At 38.9% G+C, this 27,227-nt stretch overlaps 1 protein-coding gene across 1 annotated transcript in view; it reads right to left on the bottom strand.

Annotated features, from left to right (window-relative positions):
- The window catches only part of PLA2G4F (phospholipase A2 group IVF), a 39,018-nt gene extending 12,051 nt beyond the window's left edge, over nucleotides 1-26,967 (bottom strand). Inside the window, exons 1-14 of the mRNA XM_042444977.1 lie at nucleotides 26,805-26,967; nucleotides 24,225-24,297; nucleotides 18,508-18,644; nucleotides 14,097-14,222; nucleotides 12,286-12,326; nucleotides 8,893-8,935; nucleotides 7,967-8,033; nucleotides 6,672-6,838; nucleotides 6,477-6,590; nucleotides 5,483-5,520; nucleotides 3,911-4,046; nucleotides 3,531-3,667; nucleotides 1,343-1,565; nucleotides 84-198 (exon numbers count right to left, since the gene is read on the bottom strand). Of these exons, the coding sequence (XP_042300911.1) occupies nucleotides 84-198; nucleotides 1,343-1,565; nucleotides 3,531-3,667; nucleotides 3,911-4,046; nucleotides 5,483-5,520; nucleotides 6,477-6,590; nucleotides 6,672-6,838; nucleotides 7,967-8,033; nucleotides 8,893-8,935; nucleotides 12,286-12,326; nucleotides 14,097-14,222; nucleotides 18,508-18,644; nucleotides 24,225-24,297; nucleotides 26,805-26,912 (1,525 nt within the window). The 5' untranslated portion in view covers nucleotides 26,913-26,967. The remainder of the gene's footprint in view (nucleotides 1-83; nucleotides 199-1,342; nucleotides 1,566-3,530; nucleotides 3,668-3,910; nucleotides 4,047-5,482; nucleotides 5,521-6,476; nucleotides 6,591-6,671; nucleotides 6,839-7,966; nucleotides 8,034-8,892; nucleotides 8,936-12,285; nucleotides 12,327-14,096; nucleotides 14,223-18,507; nucleotides 18,645-24,224; nucleotides 24,298-26,804) is intronic.
- Between the last annotated feature and the right edge of the window lie 260 nt (nucleotides 26,968-27,227).

The following is a 27,227-nucleotide window of genomic DNA, read 5'->3' as shown; positions in this document are numbered from 1 at the left end:
TGACTGCTCATGCTAATTAAATGTAAAATAACACCATTACTTACAGATTTTTATAACAGAGAAATAAACCTGCCTTATTGTACCTGCAAAGTCATCACCACTAATATTGGGCCTCACGTTAACAGCTGCATAGATGGGGTAGGGATTCTGTGCCCGTTTCACAGCATTCTGCTGATCAGATAATTTTGACTGGTCTACCTGAATAGAAGAAAGAACACACAGGACTGGAATTCATTCTCTAAATGTAGATTCTGCATGTGCGCACACACACAAGCATGCACAGTCACACACACACGCAAAGGCACACACTCTTCCTAAAATTAGTCCAAAGGTTTTCTAAAATAGTATTTTAAGAAGTATCTTTATACTATTTGCTTTATTTAAAAAACATACAAATAGAGCTTATCAGAAGCAGATCATCACTCTCAGGAGGTAAGAAGTTCCAGGTTCTCTACATTCCAAGGTAATATTGGAATAAGTAATATTGTGTTGTGTTGTTCCAATGTGCTATCAACTTATGGTGATTCTATGAATGAGAGATAAGGGTGTGGTGGCTTAGTGGTTAAGATGCCAGTTCTGATGATCGGAAGATCGGAAGGATGGCTGCATAATGGGGTGAGCTCCCATCACTAGTCCCAGCTTTTGTGAACCTAGAAGTTCGAAAGCATGCAAATACAAATAGATAAATAGATACCACTTAAGTGGGAAGGTAACAAAGTTCAGTGCAGTCATGCTGGCCACGTAACCACCAGAGCAGTCCTCAGACAATGCTGGATTTTCAGCTTAGAAATGGAGATGAGCACCATTCCCTACAGTCGGTTATGACTAGACATTCATGTAAAAGGACTACCGTTACCTTTACCTTTATGAATGAGAGACCTTCCAGAGTGCCTTTATTAACAGCCCTGCTCAATGCTGTGGCTTCCTTGACTGAGCTTAGCCATCTGTAATGCAGTCTCCCTTTTTCCCATTCCTATTTCCTAAAATCTTGAAATAATTTGATGTTTTCATCATTTATATTAAAACTATATAAATCATCTGTAGTCAATTTTTCTGTGTTTTGTTTTAATGTGAAATAGAAGATGGTGCTTAACTCCTTCACAAAAATTCAAGGAATGTGAAAGTGCCTGGCTTTGGAATGTATCTTCACTATTTTGCACAATATCTGATATTTGTTTGATAGTCAGTTTCAGTTTTTTAGTAAATAAAATTCATATTTGCCCCAGAATAATTTCCTAACATGTGGGGGAATTTACGTGTATATAACAAGAACAAAACTGAACCATTGTAAAACCTACTGAAATGGTAAATAAAATATGTTTTCAGTTTCAGAATTTCTTACTTTCTGCTGCAGGAAGTACTCTACAATAAGTCCCCACAGGTCAGTGAAAGACACTTTTCGTCCAGCATTCTCCATTGCACTCAGTTCCTGGAAGTAATATTTCAGCCGTTCAGAGGAAAAACCTGCTACTTTACTGCTGGATATCTTATCTCGGGCATTGATGACTGCACCTCTAAGATCTTTACATGACCATTCAGAGTCTTGGTACAACATTGACATGCACCTGAAAAAATTTTCCAAAAATAATAGATTAAACTTCTACATCAGGTTCAAGTGCTACATAGATGAGATCATTTAACCAACAGATTCCTAAGAAGTTGAGAGTCAGACACATTGTACCTTCTTGGGTGCAGATTCCTGAAAAATTACCTCTAAGTATCATAAGCAAAGAGATTAACATTGTTATTGTGGAACTAAGATAATTTCAGAGAAATATTTCAAAAGATTTTGTTACCATCACTACTGCTTGCTCTATATTCTTCACTTGCTATTGTGATTGGAATACATCTGTAACTCTTAGATTTTCAATCAGATGTACTAAACTCTGAATTAGATTTTCTATCAAAACAATGTCATATCTAGTGTGGGTGATCTGTTTTAGATTTTACTTTGATCACACAGAGGTTATTCAGTTTAAAATCCACTTACTTTGTGAGTTTGTTGTCACAAACTATACACATTTTATACAAATCTAAGAAAAAGTATTGGGTGAAACTTGTTCAGTGGTCTTCTTTACGGGCAGCCTCATAACCCTCTCTTCCTTTTACTGAAATCAATACACAGGAATGCTTAGCAAACAAGAGTTCTAAACTGCAAGTAAGAGATAAATATGAGATTTTAGAAATGAGAAACAACAAAGAATCTTGTGGCACCTTGAAGACTGCCATATTTTATTTGGTATATAGTGCAGCACATTTTATTAGATGCCACATAAAATCTGTTAGCCTTCCCAGGTGCAATATGCCATTTTTTTGCTGCAAGATACTAACACAGCTAATCTTTCAAAGTTCTAGAAAGTAGATCATTAAGACCAAATTTGATGACAACCTCAACCTGAGTGAGAGCAGGGCCTTTTAAAACAATTATCAAAGAGAGAAAGCACTTATCACTAGGCACTTGATCCATTCACACAAACTGTTGGAAAGAACAGGAAATGTGAACATGTGAATGATTTCAAACACAGCAGGTTATGCTGGCCACAGATGTATAAAGCACAGAGGCCTCCTTTTCCCACTATTAATGGTATCTGTCTCTTAGAAAAGGCTAGTCTTTCCATTCATTTCTAGTAACACAAGCTGTAAGGGGGAATTTCTAGTGCAGCAAAGGCTATGCTGTCAACAGGACAGGAGAGAGTTCCTCAGACATACATACAGGAAAAATTTAGACTGTTGTGAGAAATATGTCCTAAATTTAAATAACAACATTCATACATCAATCTACTGTTTTCTTTATTGATCTGTGAAACACTCACCAGAAGAGGAGGGGTTCTCTGAAGCAAGCTGAGACTGTAATCCTGTAGGCACACTATGTTAAATACTTGAATGCAGAATTATAGCACTATGGTCCCACTTTAACTGCCATGGCAACATTACATGGAATTCTGAGATTTGCAATTTAGGGAAGGGAATTTAAAATTCTCTGGTAGAGAGAACCTTCAGTGCCTTACCAAACTATAGTCCCCAAGATTCCATAGGAAAGAACCATGGAAGTTTTAGTATTTTATAGTGTGTTTTATTGTTTCATTTTTGATTATACTGTATATGATGTTCCACCCATTGGTGAAAAGGGCATGATAAATAAACATTATTGTTGTTATTGTTATGGAATCACATCATTTGTAATTGCGTAGTTTAAAAGGTCTCCAAATCTGCTTGCTCCAAAATCTGTTGGCCTATTGCTTAAATGCCTTACACAACCTTTTCCCTCCATCTGCCACCATCAGTGTCAGCACAGGGACATTAGAGTAGTGCACCAGAATAATTCTAGATCAGTTATCCTATTTTAAAATAATTACTAAAAGAGTACAGCTTTACCTATAACAGAAGCCAAAAGACTATGAGCTTTTTGGAAAACTGTTTCATCAGATGCTAGAATCATTTTAACTTCTCCAACTGCAAAGTATGTTCCTATGACCAGCACACATATCCCTGTCTCTTGTCAAGAGATAAGAACTATCAGTATTTCCTACCATGTAGTGCCTGAGATCCCAGCAAGATATGTGATACAATCCAGGAGATTCAGCTGTTGAAGCCCAAGCAGACTACCATAAAATGAGGTCAGCGCTCTTATCCCACCACCAGATCCTAGGACTGCTACAACAGGCACCTTTAACAAACAAACAAACAAAAAAGGAGGAAGAATCCACATCAATAAAATTCAGAATATTATGTTACAGATATATATTGACTCCTATCAAAACAATCTTTTTCTGCACTATGAAATTCTGAATATTTTAATAAGAATATCATTTTTAAAAAATTAAAGATGCCCAATTATTTCAGTTCCACTGAGTTGTGATTAAGTGTGAACAGCTCTATATAACTCAGCAAACACTACCCAGTCACATACCTCATCTTTATCAGGATCCTCTCTCAATTTCAGTGTCTTCTTTAATGCCTGAGATACCACATTCTTCCTTTTCTCCAAAAATCCTTGCTCTTCTTTACACAAATCAAAACCAAGACGTATATCAAGATCTCCTGTGCTAATTTCAAAGAAAACAATAAAACAAATATATTTTAAACCCTCCAAAACCCTCCAAAAGTACTGAAATAATTTATCTCCAGTGTTTCAGTATGAATTCTGAGCAAGGTAACCATGGTAAACATTTAATGAAAAACAGACTGCAGGGAAGGAAGAGCTGTAAGCTCAGTAGTAGACCATATGGTGCACATATAGAAGATCACAGGTTCAGTCCCTGACATTTCCAGGTATGACTTAAATCTGCAGTTTAAGGGTCAAAACATTAAGAATCACTTCCAATCAATATATATTAGACTAGATCAGTGGTATGAAACCCTTTCACTCCTGAGGTACTGATGTTGGCTGAGGGAAGTGTGTGGTTTTTTTCAGATCCCTTTCTTCCAGATCCATATTTATCAGACATTAGGAAAGTTATTTTTGGATTACACGGTACAAATGGTAAGTGGATTTTGGGTAACTTTCCCAAGCTCTGGATCTTGATAATCCTATTGAACATATATACAGTAGTATCTTGTTATTCACTGGGGTTTGGTTCCAGGATTCCCCGTAAATTCCAAAATCTATGGATGTTCATGTCCCATTAAATACAATAGTTAAATTGTGTCCCTTATGTAAAATAGCAAAATCAAGGTTTGCTTTTTGGATTTTTTTTTAGATATTTTCAAACTGTAAATGCTTGAATGGGGAATAAAGAATTTGTGGATACGGAAGGCTGACTATACTGTATAATGCAGAGTTTGGGAAAAATATTTTTGTATTGCAACACACAGAACATATGGGGATTCTGGGAGTTGTAGTCCATCTCCTAGATTCCTATTCAAGATATGCAGTGCTGAAAATTTTATTTTTATTATTTTACACACTGCTTGTTGCAATAAATGGAGATAGTGTGTTTTGGTCTATGTTTAGTAGTGTGTGGGATATACAGCTACCAGTATTGGATCTCTAAGATTAAAGTGTCACATACAGCTCCAAAACTATGTGAAATAGGGGTTCATTCTAGACACCAGGAATATCTATTCAGTAAAACCAACTGCCAATGAAAAATCAAAACAGATTTATTATGAGACAAAATCCAAGATTTTTTTAAAAAAATAGATAGCTGTGATATACGAATGTCAAACATACAAATATATTAAAATAGTACTTGCAATGCCAACCATATATATCTAGCTGGACTGCTCTCTCATATATATTTTTGGTGGTACCTTTGACAGCCAAAAAAGACCTGAGCCATTTTAAAAACTAAATAATGGCTTGTCTCTTCTTCATAGAAAGTTTCTGCAGTTAAAAAACAGTCTTACTACATATTGTATATATATGTTTCTCTTGATTCACAACTATAAATCTAGAAATAAAAATTACACCCCTAGAATATCCTTCAAATGCATTTTGTAAAAACAAGATAATCTTTGTTTACAAATAAAGACAACTCACATTTGTTCAGCCTTCACACGCAGATCTACACTTAGCTCCTAAGAGAAACGGTAACAGATAGTGAAAGAGAAGATGCAGAGAAAATAACCAGCTTTCTAAAGTAATGAGCTCATACATTTCCTTTTGATTGAACAGTAAACTCTAGCTTCCTTTTAAGCCGTTTAAATCCTCATCATTTGATCAGGAAGTTAGGGACCCTATTTTGGCCCAGTTTTTCGGGATCTTACTCACAGAGCAAAAGAAGGCACAAAACAGCAGAAACCTAGAATACATCTCTGTGGGAAATCTTCCTATCTTAGGTGCTTAACTTACGAAATGCTAAAAGAAGACACGCAAACTGACCTAGAGAATTTTTGTGCTTATGTATTACACAAGCGTGTGCATGTGCATGCACATACTGTATATACAGAGCTTGTTCACTTATTTACTACAAACCTCAGAATCCCCAGCCATTATGGCCAGTGATTCTGTACACATGTGATACTGTATTGCAATCTGTAAAAAATGCAATAGTTGAATATGTGATTTATTCAACACATGTGATTTATTAAGCCAAACACAGCCTATCAAACAGTTTTCCAGGCTAGGGTGCTTGACAACAGTGCTGCCACACTGTATAACTGGTGGAAGGATTTAGTCAAATGGGACAATTTTGTAGAGATAATGATGTTACCTTAGGTGGTTTTTTTAAAAAAACAACTTGTTTTGAGTTTTGCCTCCACCCTTCCTCCAAGCCTGCCAGAAATGACTAAGCTTTAACTCCAATTTTGTCAACCCAACAGAAGCTCAAGGGGTTCAACATAAAATCCTATTCAGATATCAGACTTTATGAAACAAAGAGCTCATAATAATATTATGTCAAATGCATGTTCATCTGCATTTTGTTTGTATCATGGTTTAGGAACGTCACTATCTGAAACATAAAACCTCACAAAGAGAACTTCCACTGCAGCCCATCAATGAGTGCTATAATGAAGTCTGGAATAAGTGTTACCTTTCCTAGTGGAACAGTCAAGTCAATTTCCTTTCCCAGAGGAAGTGAATGAAATGGAACAGTCCCTGATCTAAGAACTGTGCTATGCTCTTCAACATCATGGCTCACTCCATCCTGAAAATAAACAGATAATATTTCATGAGGAAGTCTGGTTCATAAGGTATTTCAAAAAGGGTGAATATGACTATTTCTCACCTGAACTGTAATAGTTCTCTCCAGTTCCACACTCAGTTGTGAACACATCTCTTTGCCTATGTGAAAGACAAATGGAACTGCACAGTTCTGATCAGATTCTGGTTTGCAAGGGATGCACACCTGCTTTTCATAGGCTCCTGGCACTGAAATCTTGAACTGATTGCTTCCTAAATTTCACAAATGGCATTAGGACAAAAACCAGACCATATGTAAGCAGGGATGACTACTTTTTAGAGTGCATGCACAACACCTAACTATTCAAAGATTTACAATTGACTAAAACTCTAAATTCTTACACACATACAGTTACAACATTCCATATTCGGGTTTTAAAATGTGACATTAAGCAAGAGTAAAAGGAGTAACATCTACATCCTGGTGGTGCAGTGGTTAAATGCCAGTACTGCAGCCACAAGGTTGTGAGTTCGATCCCAGGGCTCCAAGGTTGATTCAGCCTTCCATTGTTTCTTAGGTTGGTAAAATGAGTACCCAGCTTGTTGGGGGCAGTTGGTTTACAGATTAAAAACCACACAGAGAGTTCTGAGTTCACTATTAAGAAATGTAAATGCTATTGGTATCCTTTTCCAGAAAAAAATGTACATTGGGCAAACAATTTTAGAGATTCTTCTTGAAATAAATAAATACGTAGATCAGAAGAATTTACATTCACTATATATTCTAGTACCCTTGTAGTAATGCAGTTTCCCTAAGGACAACACATGAACTGCACTGAGAGTGAGAAAAGAACAAGCTAGAAAGAGCAAGGTAACCAATAGAAACAGAAGACAAATTCTGTGATGTACAGTAGGAGTGAAGAACATGTGCAGTTTCAGAGATCAGATTACAAACCTAACCACTGATTATGATGGCCAGGGCTGGGGGGAGATGCAGTTCAACCAAGCTCAAATGTTTTTGATTAATACAAGCCATAATTTCTTGTGGTTCCGAACAGAATTAAACATTTGTACAAATTTAACTGAGCACATGGTTGTAGGCTACACAGTAAGGATGCACATTTTTGCTCATCTGTCTACACTCTGTACCTAGTTTGGGAAAATCTCCATGAACTGATGGAATATACATACTCTGCCTTGTTGACTGGCCTATAGTCATAGATTGATTGCTCAGCATTCCACTAGTGCATTTGAGAACCACCTGGCTTTTACTGAGATTTGAATTCTGCTCTATGTAAAATATAAAGTTGGTCTCTTCTTCTAATTTATTGAATGCCCAAAACAAAGCCCACCCACAATTTCATCCACTTTGAAATTAACTGGACAACAAAACAGACCTACCCTGTTCTCTCAGATTTGACATTTCATCATTCTTAATTACTCCTTGGAGGCTAAGGCAAGGATAAGCCTATATGGAAGTAAACAAAAGAATGCTGTTTTTGGACAGTGCTTCTTGGAATGGATATATTTTAGTGAAGGAGTATGTAGAAAATTAATTTAGATGTTCATGTTTTGGAATTCACTGCTATAATAAACACATCACTTTGTTAGCAGTAACTGATAACAAAGAAGAGAGGAATAAAATTATTGTCACCAATAGTAACTGTATTGTCATTACTAACTACTGTCAACAATTGTCAATCATCCTGTATCTTAAAATTACAGTAGCTATCAGAAGTAAGATACAACCCTTTTATCTATTGTAGTTTCTAAAGTACATATGTCTTACTCAGCAGAAAGGAGAAAGAGGGGAAACTGTATTTGACAGAAAACAAGAGAGTTCCTCACTGGGCAGGATGTCCTTAACCCCTCACATAAAACTAATTACTGTTGTGATATAAAGATGCAGGAAAGTTAAAAAGAAATACTTATTCACATAGGACACAATCAGACTATGAAGTATGTTACCAAACTACACAGCTTTAAAGGTAGATAAAACAAATTTATGGAGGGTAAAGCTATCAATGGCTACTAACCATGATGGAAATCGATATGGATATTATTACCACCAATATCACTGCTGAGGAACATGACTGAAGGTTATTACCCTAACGCCACGCATCTGCTTGAACAGTATGGAAACTAGATGGATCTTGACAGACCTTTGGCTAATCTAGCAGGGCTCTTACACTTTTATTTGCTAGCAAATGTGCTAATATCCTTAGCAGATGAAAAATGCCTTGATTTTGAAAAAGCTCTCATATCACAAGCAGATACCATATAAAAACCCCATTATAACTTTGCTATATGATTTTCCAAACACTCACCACAAGGGCTCCATTTGTGATAACTTCACCAGGAGCATCTGCACTATAAAAGGAAAGTATTGCCATAAATAAAAATGTACACATATTACTCTGCCATCAGTGTTGCATAAATGTACGCAAGAGAAAATCCACAAATGCTTCTAGCTTGCTGTGGGAGTTGGATAGGGTGTTGTTTGGAGGGTGAGGGGGTTGTTCTCCAAACAAAAGATGATAAACAGGAATTTGTGTATCCAGTCTTTCATACATGCACATTTTTATGATATAATGCAATTTTAAAACATTCTATATAAAAATATTTTTGAATTGCGTAACTGTACATTTTCTATTATGCAAATACATAAAATATTCAATACATGTCAAAACCATACACACACACACACACACACACCGTATATTCCGGAATATAAGACGACTGGGCGTATAAGACGACCCCCAACTTTACAACTTAAAATAGAGTGTTTGGGATATACTCACCGTATAAGACCACCCCTCTCTTCCACGATAAGTCAGAAAGGAGCTGAAGGCACACAACAACAACAACAAACAGCAGTGACAGAGGGAAGAAAGAGGGGGAGGAGAAAAAAGGAGAAGGAGAAAGAAGAAAAGGAGGGAGGAAAGGAGGGAGACTCCACTACACTTTGAGAAGGAGTCTGTTCCACGTTTGAAATAACATCATACACAACATTATTTCACCCGCCTCGACAACTCCTCCCGCCCTTCCTCTTGGTGCATCTACACTTTAGAATTAATGCAGTTTGACACCACTTTAAGAGCTGCTGCTCCATCCTATTGGAATCCCAGAATCTGTATTTTTATAAGGTCTTTTGCCTTCTCTGCCCAAAATGCGGGGAGGGGCACTGATCCAAACTACAATCCCAGGGATTCTGTATGGATGGAGCCGTTGCAGTTCAAGTGGCTCCTATTGGAATCAAGCCCAGGAAGCTTTGTCCAAATCGAAACGTGTTAGGCTGCAATGCCTGCAGAATAATCCAGTTTGACACACCTTTAACTGCCCTGGCTCAGTGCTATGGAATCCTGGGAATTCTAGTTTTCTGAGATATTTAGCCTTCTCCTCAGCAAACTTTGTGTGTGACAACAAACTACAATTCCCAGGATTTCATAGCACTGGGCCATGGGCAGTTAAAACGGTATGAAACTGTATTGTCCTGTGAAAATCAGCCTGAGTTGGATCCAGACACACTTCAGAATACATTGCGAATCTTGGGCGCTTGTAACCGAGCTCGTAGGAATGCATAGGCGCATGGGAAAACGTTCCGTCAAAAAGCGAGCCAGTTGACGAAACATAACGACCAGATTCCTAGGACATCCGAAAATTCGTACCTGGGTATTCGTATCCGAGGTACCACTTAATCAGTTTGAGACTGCTTTAACTGCCCTGGCTCAGTGCTAGGGAACCCTGGGATGGTAGTTTTTGTGAGACATTGAGCGTTCTCTATCAGAAGAGCTCTGGTGCCACAACAAACTATAATTCCCAGGATTCCCTAGCACTGAGCCAGGGAGTTAAAGTGGTCACAAACTGGATTATTTCTGCAGTGTGTTTTGGACCTTGGTTATTAAAAATGCTCAAGGTCAATCCATACTTCAGAAATAATCCAGTTTGAGACTGCTTTAACGCCTGGCTCAGTGCTAGGGAACCCTGAGAATTGTAGTTCTATCAGAAGAGCTCTGGTGCCACAATGAACTACAATTTCCATGCATCTGAGGAAATACGCTTAAGTCTAGGAAAGCTGCCAACTTTTCTTTCAGTGAGTCTCAAAGGTGCTACAAGATCTCTCTCTCTATCATCATCACTATTATTGTTATTATAAATCCAAATGCACCTGCAGGCTTTATAAATAAAGGATATAATAATAATAATATAATAATAATAATATAATAATAATAATAATAATAATTTACTTTTAGGACTCTATCTCTGGGGTTGGGATCTGGAAGCATGGAGGCAATTCCCTTGAAAAACCAGGAATCCTGGGATTGTAATTTGTGGGGTGGGGGGGGGCAACCATGTCCTCTCTCTGATTGGCTGTTAGTGTGACTCCATCCAAACAGGATTGGTTGCTCTGTAGCCTGGCTCTCAGAGGGACTCAGGGGCTGAGAGAGAGAGACCCTTTTCTGAGGGTTGGGGTGGCGACCACTCTCCAGCCCTCTCTCTGATTGGCGTGAAAACTGTGAGTGTGTGTAACTCCAAGGATTGGTTGCTCTCTAGCCAGCCTGGCTCTCAGGCTGGAGCTATGAAATGGGCAAGTCACCCAATCTGCCCTGAAATCGAGCCAGGCACCACAAAATCACACCCAAAGCTCTTTAAAAACCCCCATTTTTGTGTGAAAGTCACCACTTGGCAACACTGCGGTCAGGAGGGAGTAGTAGAGAGACCTCTGCCGTCCGAGGACAGGAAGGGAAGGGAGGGGGCAAGGAAGGAAGAGAAGAGAAGAAAAGGAAGAAAAAGGGAGGAAGGAAGGAGGGAGGGAGAGAAGGAAGGAGGGGAAAGAAAGGGAGGAGGAGGGGGGAAAAAAAACAAAGGACGGAAGGAACGAGGAGGGACGCTCCTTTGCCTTTGAGAGAGCTTCCCTGCCGAGGGCTCTCTTTAGGACCCAGGGGCTTTCCGGCATACAAGACGACCCCCGACTTTGGGGAACTTTTCTGGGTCTACGTCTTGTAGGCCGGAAAATACGGTATATGGAATTACTGTGATACAATAGCTAAAAACTTTAATCTGATGCTGCACTTATTTGTATAAAAGCAAGTCCCATTAAATGGGACTCACATCCTAGTTTGTCTACTTGTTGTTGCGGTGTGCCTTCAACATGTTTCAAATATATGGCAACCCTCAGCTGAACCGATTGTGGGGTTTTCTTGGCAAGGTTTGTTCAGAGGGAGTTTGTCTTTACCTTCTCCCAAGGTTAGTGTCGCTTCCCCAAGTTCACCTAGTGGGTTTCCATGACTGAGCAGGGTCTCCAAAGTCTTGGGAGATTATCACACGGAGGAGCAAAGCAGATTGCTCCCATCCTTAACCTGTATTTGTGCAATTGGGGGGAAGATTATCACACACACACCGGCACTTATCCCGTTCTTCTCCCATCCGTAAAGAGTAATGGACCTGTCATTTGCTATTAACGGGAGTTTTCGTTGATACCAAATGACAGATCCATTAATCTTTATGAACAGGAGGAGAATGGGATAAGCGTGCGGGGGTGTGATAATCTCCCCCCCCCCCGATCACGCAAATACCACGGGTTAAGGATGGGAGAAATCCGTTTTGCTCCCATCTGATAATCTCCATAGTCTAACACTCAAACCAATTACACCATGCTGACTGTCTTGTGTGTTTAAGATTGCAAACTTTGTCACACTGGAAAATATAGCAGTTCCCACCTTTTCTTCAGAAAAAACTCTACATCCAGTTCTTCATCGTCCTACAAATAAATAAGTATCATATTAACATATCATATGTAAGCAGAAGACTAAAAGAATAGAAGAATAAAATTAAGATAAAAGAATGGAATAAAAGAATAGAAAAATAAAATTAAGATGAAGCTCACAACATAAATGATACTGTTTAAATGTTGCTTTAGCCAAAAGGACAGCGGAGACATCAGTTGCCTGTCAGCCATCAACTCCTCTCAGTTACAACAATTACAACAATTATTTCTAAATTTACATCTATAAATTTAAATTAGCATATGTACATCTTAGGCAAATCTCTGTCCTCTATTTTTTGAGGTCAGAATGTATAAACAGCACCCCAAGAGGCAAAAGTATCCATCACAGAGCTCATAAAGGTTATTTTTAAATGAGAATGACACCACACTTAAATCTTGATACATAACCTGGCCAGCAGGCCACTATCAGGACAGAATATGGAGAAATAAAATAGTTTCCAGTTGGCAAAGAGGTCAAGACAAGGCTGCATTTTATGTTCAATTTGTATGCAGAGCATATCATATAAAAAACAGGGCTAGACTTGGTGGGAAGAAGTGTGAAAACTGGAGGAGGAAGCAGCAATAATTTAAGCTATGCAGATGATACCATATTAGTAGCAGAAAACAGCAAAAAATTGGAACTCATAAAAGTTAAGAAAGAACTTGCAAAAAAAGGTTAATCAAAATGTATACTGTAATCAAGAAATCAGAAGTCAACTAAGATTTGGAAGGGCAAACATGAAGGAACTCAAAAAATCCTCAAGTGTTAAACTTTATCACTGAATGCTGAAGTCATGATCATCCATGCCATTGCAGTCACAAGTTCTGTATAAGCATTGATCCATGCTGGAATCATCCAGGACACAATACTTCCTTTTTCTCTGTATGGGTGTGAAAAGTAGACAGTGAAGAAACCTGACAGTAAGAAAAGAACTCATCTGAAATATAGTGCTGGAGGAGAGTTCTACAGATACCATAGACTCTCAAAAAAGACAATTAAGTATGTCTGAAAGTAAATCAAGTTTGAATTCTCTCTAGAAAGATTATGCTTCTTGATAAAGTTAAAAGCAGGAGGGAAAATAGGACACCACATTATAGGTAGATAGATTCAATCTAGGAAGCTACAGCTCTGAATCATGCCCCATACAGAAGTAAAATGGCAGTGAGAACATGCAGCAAAGACCCTACATGCAAGACTCTTGCCCAGTCACATTAAATGGTATACTGTACAAGGCATCAACTGACTTCAAAAACAATACCATATAAAAAACATTTGAAGGAAAGGACTAAGGGGAAGCAAGGCAATTTCAATAAAAATGGCTTCAGATTCAATCTCTGGAATTTCCAAGTAAACCATAATATGTTGTTGGCATCCTCCTATATTCCACCTTAAGAGGCAGTGAGGTGTAGTAGTTAGAATGTTGCACTTAAATCTGGAAGATTCCAGTTCACATCACCACTGGGTGGTCCTGGGCCAGTTACTCTCTTTCTAAAAACTGACCTACCTCACATGGTTGTTGTGTGTAATAACATGGAGAGCTGGCCAGAATAAATATGTACATACACTTCCTTGAGCTCATTTAAGGAAAGATGTGATGTAAATGTAACCAATAAACAAATTAAAAATCTTACAGCATCCACCAGATGTAAATGATAAAAAATATTTCTAGTCACAGCCTATCCTACTCAGGTATAAAGCCGGACCCAAGGGCATCACATCTGTGAACCTATTTTTAGATACACTGAAACAGCAAAGTGACAAACCTCTTTCAGCTTGAACGATTCTTTCAGAGGGTGCCCTGCTTTAAGCCCTGTCACATCAAATACAACAGATGCAAGTTCATCACTGATAAGAACATCTTCATCAAAGAGTGCCAACTCCATAGTATTCTGAAAGAGGAGAGAAAGGAGACCTGAACAGCAAGCAAAGAATTATGCTCAGTTAAATGTATATTCAAGGTACAAACAACACAATTAAAGACAAAGGCCTGTTACAGACTGCCAAAATAAAGCTGCTTCAGGTCTCTTTGGAGGTATGCTATTTAAATGATGCATGGGTCCTAAGAGTCTGGAGGTCACGCCAAAGCCACACTTCATTCCTAAGTACTGGAGTGCAGCTTTGGTGCAGCTTCTGGATTCTTAGGATGCATGCATCATTTAAACAGTATGCCTCCAAAGAGACCCGAAGCAACTTTATTTTGGCAATCTGTAACAGGTTTAGTCCTGATTCTTTGGGCTTTCTAGTCTTATAATACCTACGTGATTAAGATTCTCCTCCACCTATTTCCAAACCAGTGTACTTTATTAAATGTCAACATAGCTTTTTATTTTTGAATGAAGAGACCCAGGCCAGGATCCTTTTGGGACAGTATGCTAGCAATTGTACTTTTCCCAGGGTCATTTGATAGTGGCAAGTACACGGAAAAAATCTACTGGCTCTGAGTAGCCTGTTTCTCTAATACCATATTTTCTTCACAGCTGCAGTGTCTGCTGCCTTTTTCCTCCTGTTTCCAACTCTTACATTGGTGTAGTTATGCCAGTGTGGTGCACCAAGAGGAATTTGACTGTTATATTACTGCTCTGCTGGTAGTCAAATATATTTCTTGAACAAGCCATTTGGATTTCCAGCACATTCTCATGCTTAAGATACAAGCGTAATAGGAACATCCAATTTACCAAATGATAAGGTAATACAGGAGCTTTTTTCCCCCTTGTATTATGAAAAAATATGGTGAAATTTATTTTCTTGCCATAAATTCTAAACTTATTGTGATGATTCCCCCCATATTACATGCTTCATAAATTGTCTGTATAAGTAATCCATGGCAGATGACTTGTGTCAGACAAAGGAGATTATCACACAGAGGAGGCAAGCGTCCTTCTCTCATAATTAAATCGTCACTAATCCTGTTAATCGTGTGATCGGGGGGATGATTATCACAACCCCATGCACTTATCCCATTCTTGTCCCATCTGTAAACAGTAATGGACCTGTATTTGGTATTAATGGGAGTTTCCTGTTTTGTTTACAGATGGGACAAGAACAAGATAAGCACGTAGGGGTGTGATAATCTTCCCCCTAATCGCATGATTAACAGGATTTAATGATGATCTAATGATGGGAGGATGCTTGCCTCCCATGTGATAAAGTCCAAAGATATTTTGCTGCATAAAAAAAGTTCAAAAGGCACCACTGCACTAGTCAAAACAAAAACAAAAACCCAACACCCCACTTGCTAAAACACTCTACAAACCAATTAAATTTTCTTATGACCATAAATGAGGAAGAGTATCTTTTAAGAAACAGGTTGTCTTCCCTCCCTCCCCGGCCTGCAAGTGATTTCCAAATTTTAAGATTTTGGATGTCTTTTTAAAGCTTTATTTATAGATTCTGAAATATTTAAATATTTGCAGTTATTTGAAGTAATTTTTAAAATTACATGCCTTCTGTTTGAGAAGCTTTTCTTTAGTCACCCCACCCCCACCCTATAATCATATCTCAAAAGGTAACGTTTTGTATTCATGCTTGTGGGAAAATGAGAGAGTGACTATCTATCTGATTGATCTTGATTTAAAGGTGTAAGATAAACATTGCTTTCATTTCTACTTTTTTGGATGTTGCAACTACAATGTGCATACATTGCAATGAGGATTTTTTTAAAAAAACTTGGAACACATTGATAATCTTTAAAAAGCATCTAAAGCTATCTATCATATGCAAAACAGCAAGGCAACAGAAGTCTGAAAGTTTAAACACCAGAGGAATTTCTTTTTTAAAAGCTGCAAGGGATTTTCTTTAAGAATAATTTCCAAGATTGTTTTTGTTTTGTTTTGTTTCTGTACCTCTTTGAAACACTGTAGTTATCAGCAAGAATAAACCTTTAACATTATGATAACATATTAAAACATCCTTTCTAAATAATGATAATCAATAATAATAATAACAATAATAATAAATTTATTTAAACCTGATTAAATACATACACGTACAGTCGGTAGAAATACAATAATACTATACAATACATTAACAATATAACTTCAATAAAAACTAGCTTTATCATAATACGACAGTTTTTAACAGTGGGAATGCACAATATCATCATCGAAGATTGAAAAGATGGATGTCCTATACCGGATTAGCTGGCTAGGCCTGCTGGAAGAAATCAGTCTTGAGTGCCTTCTTGAAGATGTCCAAGGTGGTAATAAGGATATCCTCCGGCAGGCCATTACATAGTTTTGGAGCAGAGGCAGTACAAGTTCTTTGGGAAGTCGTTATCAGTCTGGTTGCTTGTAATTCTAATAAGTTTTTCCCAGATGTTCTGAGAGTGTGGACGGATTATGTAGGGAGAGGCGTTTCTCGGGCCCAAGCCATGTAGGCCTTTAAAGGTAATAGCCAACACCTTGTACTGCACCCGGAAGCTGATCAGCAGCCAGGGAAGTGATTTTAATACTAGTGTTATGTGGTCAGATCTGGAAGACCAGTGACCAATCTGGCTGCCATATTTTGGACCAACTGAAGCTTCCGAACTTGGCACAAGGTTAGCCCCATGTAGAGCACATTACAGAAATCAAGACAAAAGGTTACCAGTGCGTGTGCCACTGTTTCAAGGTCCCTTCGGTCCAGGTAGGGTCACAGCTGGCATATCAACTGAAGTTGATAATATGCACTCCTGGCCGTCGTATCTACTTGAGATGACAACTGTAAGGACAAATCCAGGAGTACTCCCAAGCTGCAAACTTTGTCCTTTAGGGGAAGTGTGACCTCGTCCAGGACAGGTTGACAAATTTCCTTCCCTGGACCTGGGGTTCCTATCGCAAGTACCTCCGTTTTCTCTGGATTCAGCCTGAGTTTGTTTTCCCACATCCAGCCCATTACTGACCCAAGGCAGGCATTCAGAGGAGAGATGCCATCCTTAGTCACTGCTGCCTTCGGACACATACAGAACCATATTTGGGTGTCATCAGAGTACTGATAACATTATAAAGATCATAGTGACAAAATACTGCCACAATACATAAAAACTATGTATTTCCTTCATCAGTAATTAGGGATGCACCAATAAAATAGAATAATACTACAAAGCATATCATAGCTTTATATATTGCTGCCTTTTGAGTCACACTTTAAGCACACATTTTTTAAACCACACGCTGAGTTGATCATCTGTATTCACCACTCTAGTAAAAACCCTTATCAGTAAAAATAACAGTTTGGAATGCTTGCAAAAGGTTCAGGTTGCTTTGTTATTTGATTCCATCATGATAGTGATAGTTACAGAATCTTAACCTAAAATTTTATTGGACAAAAATTGAGCAACTTCTCATTTTGGTATTTTTTTAAAAAATCCAACACTTACAATTATTTTATCTTTGTTTACCTCTAGATCATGTCAGAAATATAAGACTTTTTGTGGTGAACATTGGAAAGTGTTGTGAAACATTATAGAGATAAATTTAAATATATAAAAACTACTAAACGTTGACAAGATAGGGAGAAATAAAGTTTCAAAAAGCAATAAAATACTGGGGTCATTTAGAAATAGTTCATATGTAAGGTAACAAGGTAAAGTGCAGTAATATCCATACAAGAAGTGTGTTGTATCTGGGAAGTATGGATGTTTTATTTATTTATTTATTAAGTTATATTTACAAATCTTGGATTTGTAGTGGATTTGCTGAATTGTAGTTGTACATGGATATATAATAAAGTTTATTTAAAAAGAAATATAAAAAATATGGACTTTGGGATCACAATAGCAATTACTGTATTATGTGAATAACTAATGGCAAAACGCTGCATCAGCATGAGATTAGATCAACCATGCATTTCACTTCTCACCTATTGGTTTGGAATAACTATGCCACTAGGATCTTTTCCTTGAGAAAACAGCTCAGGGCTGTCAAAGCTCCTCTTATCAGTAATGGCCTGGGACAAGTGCCAAGAAGAGCACTGTAGGAATAAGAGAAGGAGAGGAAGAAAAGTCATAAGAGAAAAGAGTTTGGCCTTGGATAGATGAGTGGCCATTAAGCAACAATCTCCAAAGCTGGAGTAGGCTAGCTTTTATTTGCCTATAAAATATATTTGCCCCCCAAAATTAAGCCAATTTCATCCTTTCCAAATTGAGCAATGTTACCCAACATTAGCAATTCTGTTTCAAGAAATACCATCTTTTACCTTGACAGCATTGTGAATTTTAAAGTGAAAAGTTTCATTCCATTCTGGGTCACTGGAATTATCAATAACTCGAGTTCGATAAGTAATAGGTGATGCAGTGGGAAGACGGAGTTCTACATAGCAATCTGCCTTGGATACTAAAGGGAAGAAGAGAGAAATATTACCAACTTCCAGTATGAGCTGGAATACTTTCTCCACATCTAGCCATAAGTTACACTTCAAAGTAGCTCATTTCCTAGCAGTACGAAATGCTTTTCACACACATTCCCAACTTTTTCAGTGAACCAGCATCTCCTTCCAATCTCCCCTGCAAGTGACCCATATGACCAGTCTCAGTCAGACCATGGTAGGTATGCCTTGAATACATTGATTTAATGAGTGTCCCAAGGCAGGACACAAAGTAGATTCTCCAGTGTGTTCGTGCATGCAAGAAGACTGCACTTTCCTACATTCCCATCGAATCCTCCAGAAACAATGTTGGCTTGTTGGTCAAGACCTGAGCCATCAGTAGGCTTTCCTGCATGTAGACTCACTCCTACTGCTCTTAATCCAACATCTCCGCCTCTCTCTCTGGTGGGTGATCCAAACTACTGCCTGCCAGTCACTGTAACCCAAATAGAAGTGAATCATATGCTGAATGGATAGTGAAAACTGTCAATTGTTCTTGGCATAATGGTTCTGTCCTGATTAAAAATGGTTATACAGTCAGCACTCCATACCACTGATGTTTTATCCACGGATTCAAGTATCCACAGCTTGAAAATATTTTTTATATATATAAATTCCAAAAAGCAAGCCTTGATTTTGCCATTTTATATAAGGAACACCATTTTACTATGTCATTGTATTTAATGGGACTTGAGTATGAACGGAGTTTGCTATCCACAAGGGGTCCTGGAACCAAACCCAGTGGATATCAAGGGCCCACTGTAGTACATCCTTTGTTTAGGCAATCACATCTGGATTCAATTGTTTTAAACAATTCAAGACCTGTGTCAAAATACTATTTTTTGGTGAGACACTAACAAAACATCAACAACATAGCATGCAGTAAATCTAAACATAAGTATGACATCCACTAAATTGTCTACCCTAGGAAAAAATAAAAAGGCAGAACTGGCAGCCCTTGATCTAGAAAAATACAAACATCCTCAGTACAAATGAGCATTTATACAGTATACATTATACAGTAAGTTAGGAAATAAAAATAAAAATCTATTTTCCAGAGCGATTCAAAAATCCAAATAACAGAATTGTTGTTTGTTGTTGTTGTATTCCTTTAAGTCATTTATGACTTATGGCAACCCTAAGGCAAACCTGTCATGTTTTTTTTTCTTGACAAGGATAGTTCAGAAGGGGTTGACTTCCACTGAGGAAGTCCACTGAGAGTGTGAGTTACTTAAGGTCACCCAGTGGGTTTCCAGATTCCAAACAGGGATCTGAACCCAATTGGCAGCTTGTCAATGCTGCATGCAGGGTCATAAACATAGTACAGTATATGGAAGTAATTTCATGGACTTCCACTGAAGAAAGGAAGGTGTATCATAATCATAATCTGATGCTTCTAGACAATACCTCTTCGTGTAGAATGTCTACATCAACAGACAGCAATTTCAGAAGCAAACAGATTGCACTTTGGATGACATGGTCACACCTGTTCACACTTCACATCTATATATTTTCTTTTTGCATACCCTAATGTCAAAAATGATGATGGGGAACAATAAAGGTTATAGGAGGTCTGTTATTTTCACCTTGCAGTCACTAAATAGATATATATATATAGTATCTATTTAGTGACTGCAAGGTGAAAATAACAGACCTCCTGAAGGCACAATTAGATAGTCTAGATATCTCATGGTCTGAATTAAGACAGCTGCAAAATGTAGCAAAACAATGGGTTAACAATACAGGCCTACCCAGCTCACTTACAATTTTGGAAGCAAGTTGCATGGCTCCAGTGTAAAAGGTGTAGCTTCCAAAGTATACATACTGGAGTATAAATATCATAAGGAAAGTGTGGTCAAAAGGACAAATATTTTATATCCTATCTGTTCATTATAGCTCACACAATTATGGCAAAGAACTGGGACCTCCAAAGATGGAGACCCCACCACACTCTGAGGGAGTGCATTCCACTGTTGAACAGCTTGCAGGAGGTTCTTCCTAATGTTCAGTTGGAACCTCTTTTCCTGTAGCTTGCATCCATTGTTCCATATTCTAGTCTCTGGAGCAGCAGAAAATAAGCTTGCTCCATCAATATGACACCCCTTCAAATACTTAAACAGAGCGATCATATCACCTCTTAACCGTCTTTTCTCCAGGTTAAACATACCCAGCTCCCAAAGTCTTTCCTCATAAGGCATGGTTTCCAGGCCCTTCACCATTCTGGTGGCCCTCCTTTGGACATGCTCCAGCTTGTCAACATCCTTTTTGAATTGTGGTGCCCAGAACTGGACACAGTATTCCAGCTGAGGCTTGACCAAACAGAATAGAGTGGCACACTATACTACTACTGATGCAGCCTAAAATCGCACTGGCCTTTTTAGCTGCTGCATCACACTGCTGAATCATGTTCAACTAGTGGCCTACTAAAACAGAATTAGAGGCATACGTATCAAATTTGCAGATGACACCAAATTAGGAGGAGGAGTTAACACCCCAAAAGACAGGATCAAAATTCAAAATGACCTGAATAAACTGGAAAGCTGGGCCAAAGCTAACAAAATGAAGTTCAACACAGAGAATTGTAAAGTACTGCTCTCTCTCTCTTTCTGGCTTTTCTTTGCGAACGAAGATTCAGGAAGGACTCATCCCGCGCTTTGTACAAGCGCGTTGATGACTAACTACTGCACTTTGGGCAGAAAAATGAAATGCATAGATATAGGATGGGGGACATCTGGCTTAAGGAGACTACATGTGAAAGGGATCTAGGAGCCCAAGTAGACCACAAGCTAAACATGAGTCAATAGTGTGATGAGGCAGCTAAAAAGTGCCAAAGATTTGATGTCAAATAACAGTACTGATCCTATTGGATCCCTCTCCAGACTTTGACACTTTATACCATCAGATCTTACTACTATGGCAGACACCATTGGGAATGGCAGGGAACACTCTGTCCTGGTCAGGGACGTAGCTAGGATTTTAGGAGGGGGGGGCGTCCAGACTAAGTGCCACCATTATAATGGGGCTTGGGTGCGGCGGTGCAGCAGCACACACCATTCATTTTTTTAATGGAAGGGGGGGTCCAGACCCCAAGAACCCCCCCTTGGCTACGTCCCTGTCCTGGTTTACATTTCTTTTTGTTCTTGTTGTTGGATTATTCCACTGCTGTTTCATTTTTAGGAGCTATATTAAAAACCTGAGGTGAGATTCCACCTCAACGTTACACAGAACATCCTGAAAGTAAGAGCTGTTCGACAGTGGGATATGCTGCTGCCTCATAGTGTGGTGAGTCTCCATCTTTAGAGGTTTTTCAAACAGAGACTTGATGGCCATCTTTCAGGAGTGTTTTGATTATGACTTCCTGCATGGCAGGGAATTTGACTTGATGGCCTTTGAGGTCTCTTCCAACTCTATGGTTCTTGAACTTTCCCTGTAGCTGTAGGAGTGCCTCAAGGATAAGTACTATATCATTTTTTTTTTCATTATGTACACTTCCCCTTGGATTTCTTATTTCAGAGGTGAATTTTCTATAGCACATCTATGCAAATGACACTCAAATCTTCCAGAGCTTTGATTCAATTGATGTTAGTTTATTGACTGCTCGTTGAGTGTTTTTCTGTGGATGACTACCCATTGTCTTAAGCTGAACACAGACAAAACAGAGGTCCTGATGTTTCAACCTGACCGCTCAGTTGCTCCACTTTCTTACAGAGTTATACAGTGTCTCAGCTGCCAGGGACCTTGGAATCTTGTTGGATGACCATTTGTCCCTATACTCTTTATCAGGGCAAGTGCAAAGGCATGTAACTTCAATTTTCTGAATATCCATAGAATCTGTAGGTTTTTTACCATTGAGAGTGTCCATTTGCTTATCCAGGCCTTGGTTATTTCACACCTGGACTACTGTAATAGCCTACTGGCATGTTTGTCTACCTGCTCAATCATTCCTCTGATTTTAATCCAGAATAGTGCTGTCCAAGTTGATTTAAATCTCCCTAAATACTCCCATGTCTTTTCCTCTTGTAGATCCCCCCACTGGCTACCAGTTCAGGCCAGGGCTCATTACAAACTTTTGGTTTTGGTATTTAAAGACCTGCATGTTAACCTTCCTCAGTATCTGGCAGCTCAGCTATCATGGAATATACCATCTAGAAATTTAAAACCTGCAGACAAAAGATTATTGACAGTTCCACCAATGCATACAGCTCTTTCAAGGCTGTGAGCCTTTCAGGATCTTGGTCCGCACAGAGTAGTCTTCCTTTACATCTCCAGCTGGAGGAGGATCTTACCCACTTTTGTAAAGGGTTCCTCTTTGATCCGCCAGATAAAGTTGCTGAGTAAGCCTAAAGTGGCCGAGACAGCAACTAATGAGGCTTTTGTGTTTCTTATATTAGTATATTATTTTAGTATTTTACACTGTTGTGTTTTATTGTTTTGTTTTTTATCATATATGTTTGATTTTCCACCCTTTGGTGGAAAAGTGTTGTTGTTACTTTAATCTTCTGCATGAAGAATTCATATACATAACTTTAATGAACTGTGAAGTATTTTGATTTTTCACCTAAGATGTTTGTTACACCTTGACAATAAAATGCATAAACTTTTAAAAAGCTTATTAGTTCTTTATGTACTGGCAACCCAATTCCAATAAGCACAGGATGAAATTGTTTAAATGTATATAGATCCATTTTAGCATTGCTTCGGCATTCCTGTAGGCATGAAAACAGCCTTATATGTCATATTAGAAGATCTTCACTAGTGCTATCCAGTTGCAAGGAACACATGAGAGGACTTTCTTGGTGTCTGCTCCCATATGCAGAACTTACTACCCCAAGAGGTTGGGTCGCCTTCCTTTTTTTAATGTGTTCTGCCAGCATTTGATGTGTTGTTTAATTTTATTTATTGTCGCCTAGTCTGGGTTCTGTTGTGTTTTTTACTTCTCATGTCTGACTATGCCTGGTTTCCCCTTTCCACTGTATAACAAACTCCAGGACAATGTGATCACTCCCACCACTTGCACCTTATTAACCAGGACATCCCTGCTGGTTAGGATCAGATCTAAAATAGCTGATCCCCTTGTTGTCTCTTCCACCTTTTGGGTAATGAAACTGTCTGCCAGGCAAGTGAGGAAGTTGCTGGACCTTAAACTGTTGGCTGAGTTTGACTTCCAGCAAATATCAGGATAACTGATAATTTAATTTTCAGGGTTAGTTTATTTTGATAAGAGCTCCATGTTCAGCAGCAGGTGCTTTCTTCGAAACATCAGAGATGGGACAAACAGAAGAAGATAGATGTTGCCTTCGTGTTCTGCTTATAGGCTTCCCAGAAATCAAAAAGTGTATGTTAAGCACACAGTGGTTTGTTAGTGACATGCATATGCATAAGTGCAGATAAACGATCCTTTTTGGATTTATCAATTTTTACAAGAAAACGGTATGTCTGTTTAGTTGAAGAGACTGTCCTAACAACAATAGTAAGACCATATGGATTAAAAAGGCAGCATTCAAGATGGCACATACAAAAAAATCATAATGAAGTATCCAGATACTTACACAAATCTGTTCCTTTAATATTTCTAGCTCGGAGGATTTTTACTGTGAGATCGTAGTAAGGGTGCTTCTCTCTCTGGAAAGATAAACAGCCAAAATATATTAAACTTTAATTACAGTATATTGGTTAAGCATGCAAAAAGATAAAATCATGAAGCACAAACTTGTGGAGGCCGCATGAGTAGTCAATGTCGTGTTTTGACATGTTGGTTAACAAGCAGTCATCATGTCACATATTTAGGCTTTTTTATAAGGAAATACTGACAGGAAAGTAAAGACAGTAATCTTCTACATGTGAATTCCTTAGGGTCTATATATAAGATAACTGGGAATGCAGTTAATATTAGACCCTCCATATTTCAAACTGTGCTGCTGTGAAGAGGGGCTAATTATACAACTAAAATTAAAACATAACTACTGTATGTGGACAACTGCTACCAGTAACCTTCATAGCTACCTGAGCTGCTGTGAAGGAGCCAGCCTATCCTCCTTCACTCTGATATTCTTCCATCTTTCCATTCTACCACCTGGCACAAAAAGTGACAATGTCAATCTATTTTTGTCTTAGTTTGTCTGGCTGCTATCTGAGATTGTTTACTGGTTATTCTGCATATAACTGAGCAGATCTGCCCATTTGTGCAACTGTACAAATAGCTTTCCCTGCTGGAAACTGCAATTGAGAATTATTCTATGTATTTTTCTTTTAAAAAATCAGATGATCACAGGCCAGTAACAAGCTCTATTTTCTCCAACTTTAAAAAGCTATACCCTCAACACAAGAAAGGAAAGCTGCCGACTTTTCTATATTTATTTTATGACACCGTGCAAATAAAGTCTTATCTGGAAGAACCCTCTGTTCACAAGATTTAAGCGGCTGAAAAGTGAGGACCTGAAGCATTAAAGAATCCACAATCTTATTCCCCCACTTCCACTTTTTCATTCTACATGGTGAAATTGCAAACAGTCTGCTCAGAATGGAGGATACCAGAGCTTTAAAAACTGCTTTAAAACTCTTATTTTTGAACTTCCCTGGGTTGGGATGATTACACTGAACAAAGGACATATAATTCCTGCATATTTAAGAGATGCCTAGCTAAACTGGCATTCACAGGTAGCTGCAGTTCCCCACTTCCACAAACATCGCCAGAAGGCTATCTTTCCTTCTCATCTTTTGTTCAATACTGTTTAGCTTCAAAATGTAAGATGAAAATGCAGACACCATCTAATGGACATGTAGATTGGGAGCTACTGATTTGCAGCAGATCAGTGAATTTTTCTGGTTCCCAGTGCTTTAACAATAGTACTGTAACACAAAAATGGCTTTTCCTCCCAAATGAAGCTGCTGAAATAAAGGAAGTTTGGGACAGCCAAGTGTAAACTTGTCCTGTCACACAAGCCCATGAGCTCAGATCTGTTACTAAAATCAAAACTCCTAGCTTTGACATGTGCTTTTGTTGGCTTAGAGCTACTCTTTTTAAAAAATGCCAAGTGTGTGCATATTTAACACCTGGCTCTATGGGGTGAATATTGGGAATAATGTTGAGAGGGGGGGGGGTAAAGTAAGGTAGATCAGACAAACCTTAAGTCTAGTCACCTTTGATGTAGATGGAGTAACTTCAGAAAGTGTACTTTCCGGTTTGTCAGGCAAGCTACATCTGAAGACGTTCACTCCCTAGCCATTAAAAAGTACAGCGCCTTGTTTTCTTTTTGTACCTGGACACTCTGTGTGCTGACAGTGAGCCCATGAATTTTATAGGGTTTTCTTAGGCAAGGAAAATTCAGAGGTGGTTTCCTTCCTCTGCAAATATAGCCCACAGTTTGTTCTTGCTGTGTGCCTTCAAGTCATTTCATGGGGATTTAGGGGTTTGCCATTCCCATCTTCTGAGGCTGAGAGAGTGTGACCTGTCTAAGGTCACCCTGTGGGTTTCCATGCCCAAACTGGAATTCAAACCCTGGACTCCAGAGTCCTAGTCCAACACTCAGACCATGACACCATGCTGGCTCACAGTACCTGGTATTTATTGGCGGTCTCCCAGCCACATACTAACCAGAGCTGAACCTGCTTACCTTCCAGGATCACATGAGAGTTGGTGCCTTTAAAGTAGGGTCAGCAGATGTCATAACTACAAAGGAGAACAAGGCACCATAAAATGTATTTTTCCCGCCTTTCTCCCAATATAAGGACTCGATGGAGGACATGACTGAAAAATAGCTAAAGACACAGAAATACAAATCCATGCTTCTTAGTCATGCTCAAAATGGAGGACGTTTTGGAACATCTCCTGGACAGGAGGATGAAATGGAGGACATGTCCTGGAAAAGTTGGACCTCTGATCAGTCTGCTTTGTGGCAGAGTTTAGGCCACTCTGGAAACAGACAAATGAGACCCAGTGTGGCAGAGTGGTTAGGCTAAACCCACTGGGGAAGCTACACTCTCTCAGCCTCAGAGGACGGCAATGGCAAACCCTGTCTGAGCAAACCTTGCCAAGGAAGGAAACCCAAGGGCAGGTCTGCCTGCTAGCAATGAACACAGAGAGACAGACACAGAGCCCTCTTCAGCGAACCTCGTCTCCCCTGATTTACCCTCCAGTGAGGCAGTCCTGTGTCTTTCCTCCTCCTCTCCTTCCTGTGGAACAGCAGCAGGGCGGCCACCAGGGGCGAGGGCTGGCCGAGGAGGGCCTGGCGGAACATGAGGAGGGCCCCTGGGCAGGAGAGGGTCCTCGCAATCCGAGCCCTGTTTGCTACTACAGTAGTGCCTCTCCTCCTCTCCCTTTCCTCCTCAGGAGGGCCTGGCTCCTCATAGGGCCGCCCTCAGGTGTTCTGTGGAGCCAGTCTGACAGGATTGGTTTCCTGCTCCCTCAGAAAAAAAGGAGGAGGCCCTCTCTCAGAGAGAAAGTGTAGTAGTAGTAGTTGAATACAAAGGGAATCCTTGGTTCATATATATATATATCCCCCAACGTTTATTTTATACAATAATAATGATAATCAAACTTATTTATATCCCTC

The sequence above is a fragment of the Sceloporus undulatus genome, chromosome 1 (genome assembly GCF_019175285.1).
Source record: "Sceloporus undulatus isolate JIND9_A2432 ecotype Alabama chromosome 1, SceUnd_v1.1, whole genome shotgun sequence".
NCBI classification, from domain to species: Eukaryota; Metazoa; Chordata; class Lepidosauria; order Squamata; family Phrynosomatidae; genus Sceloporus; species Sceloporus undulatus.
Note: the sequence above shows the minus strand (reverse complement) of the source record. Positions and strands in the feature narration are given on the sequence as shown.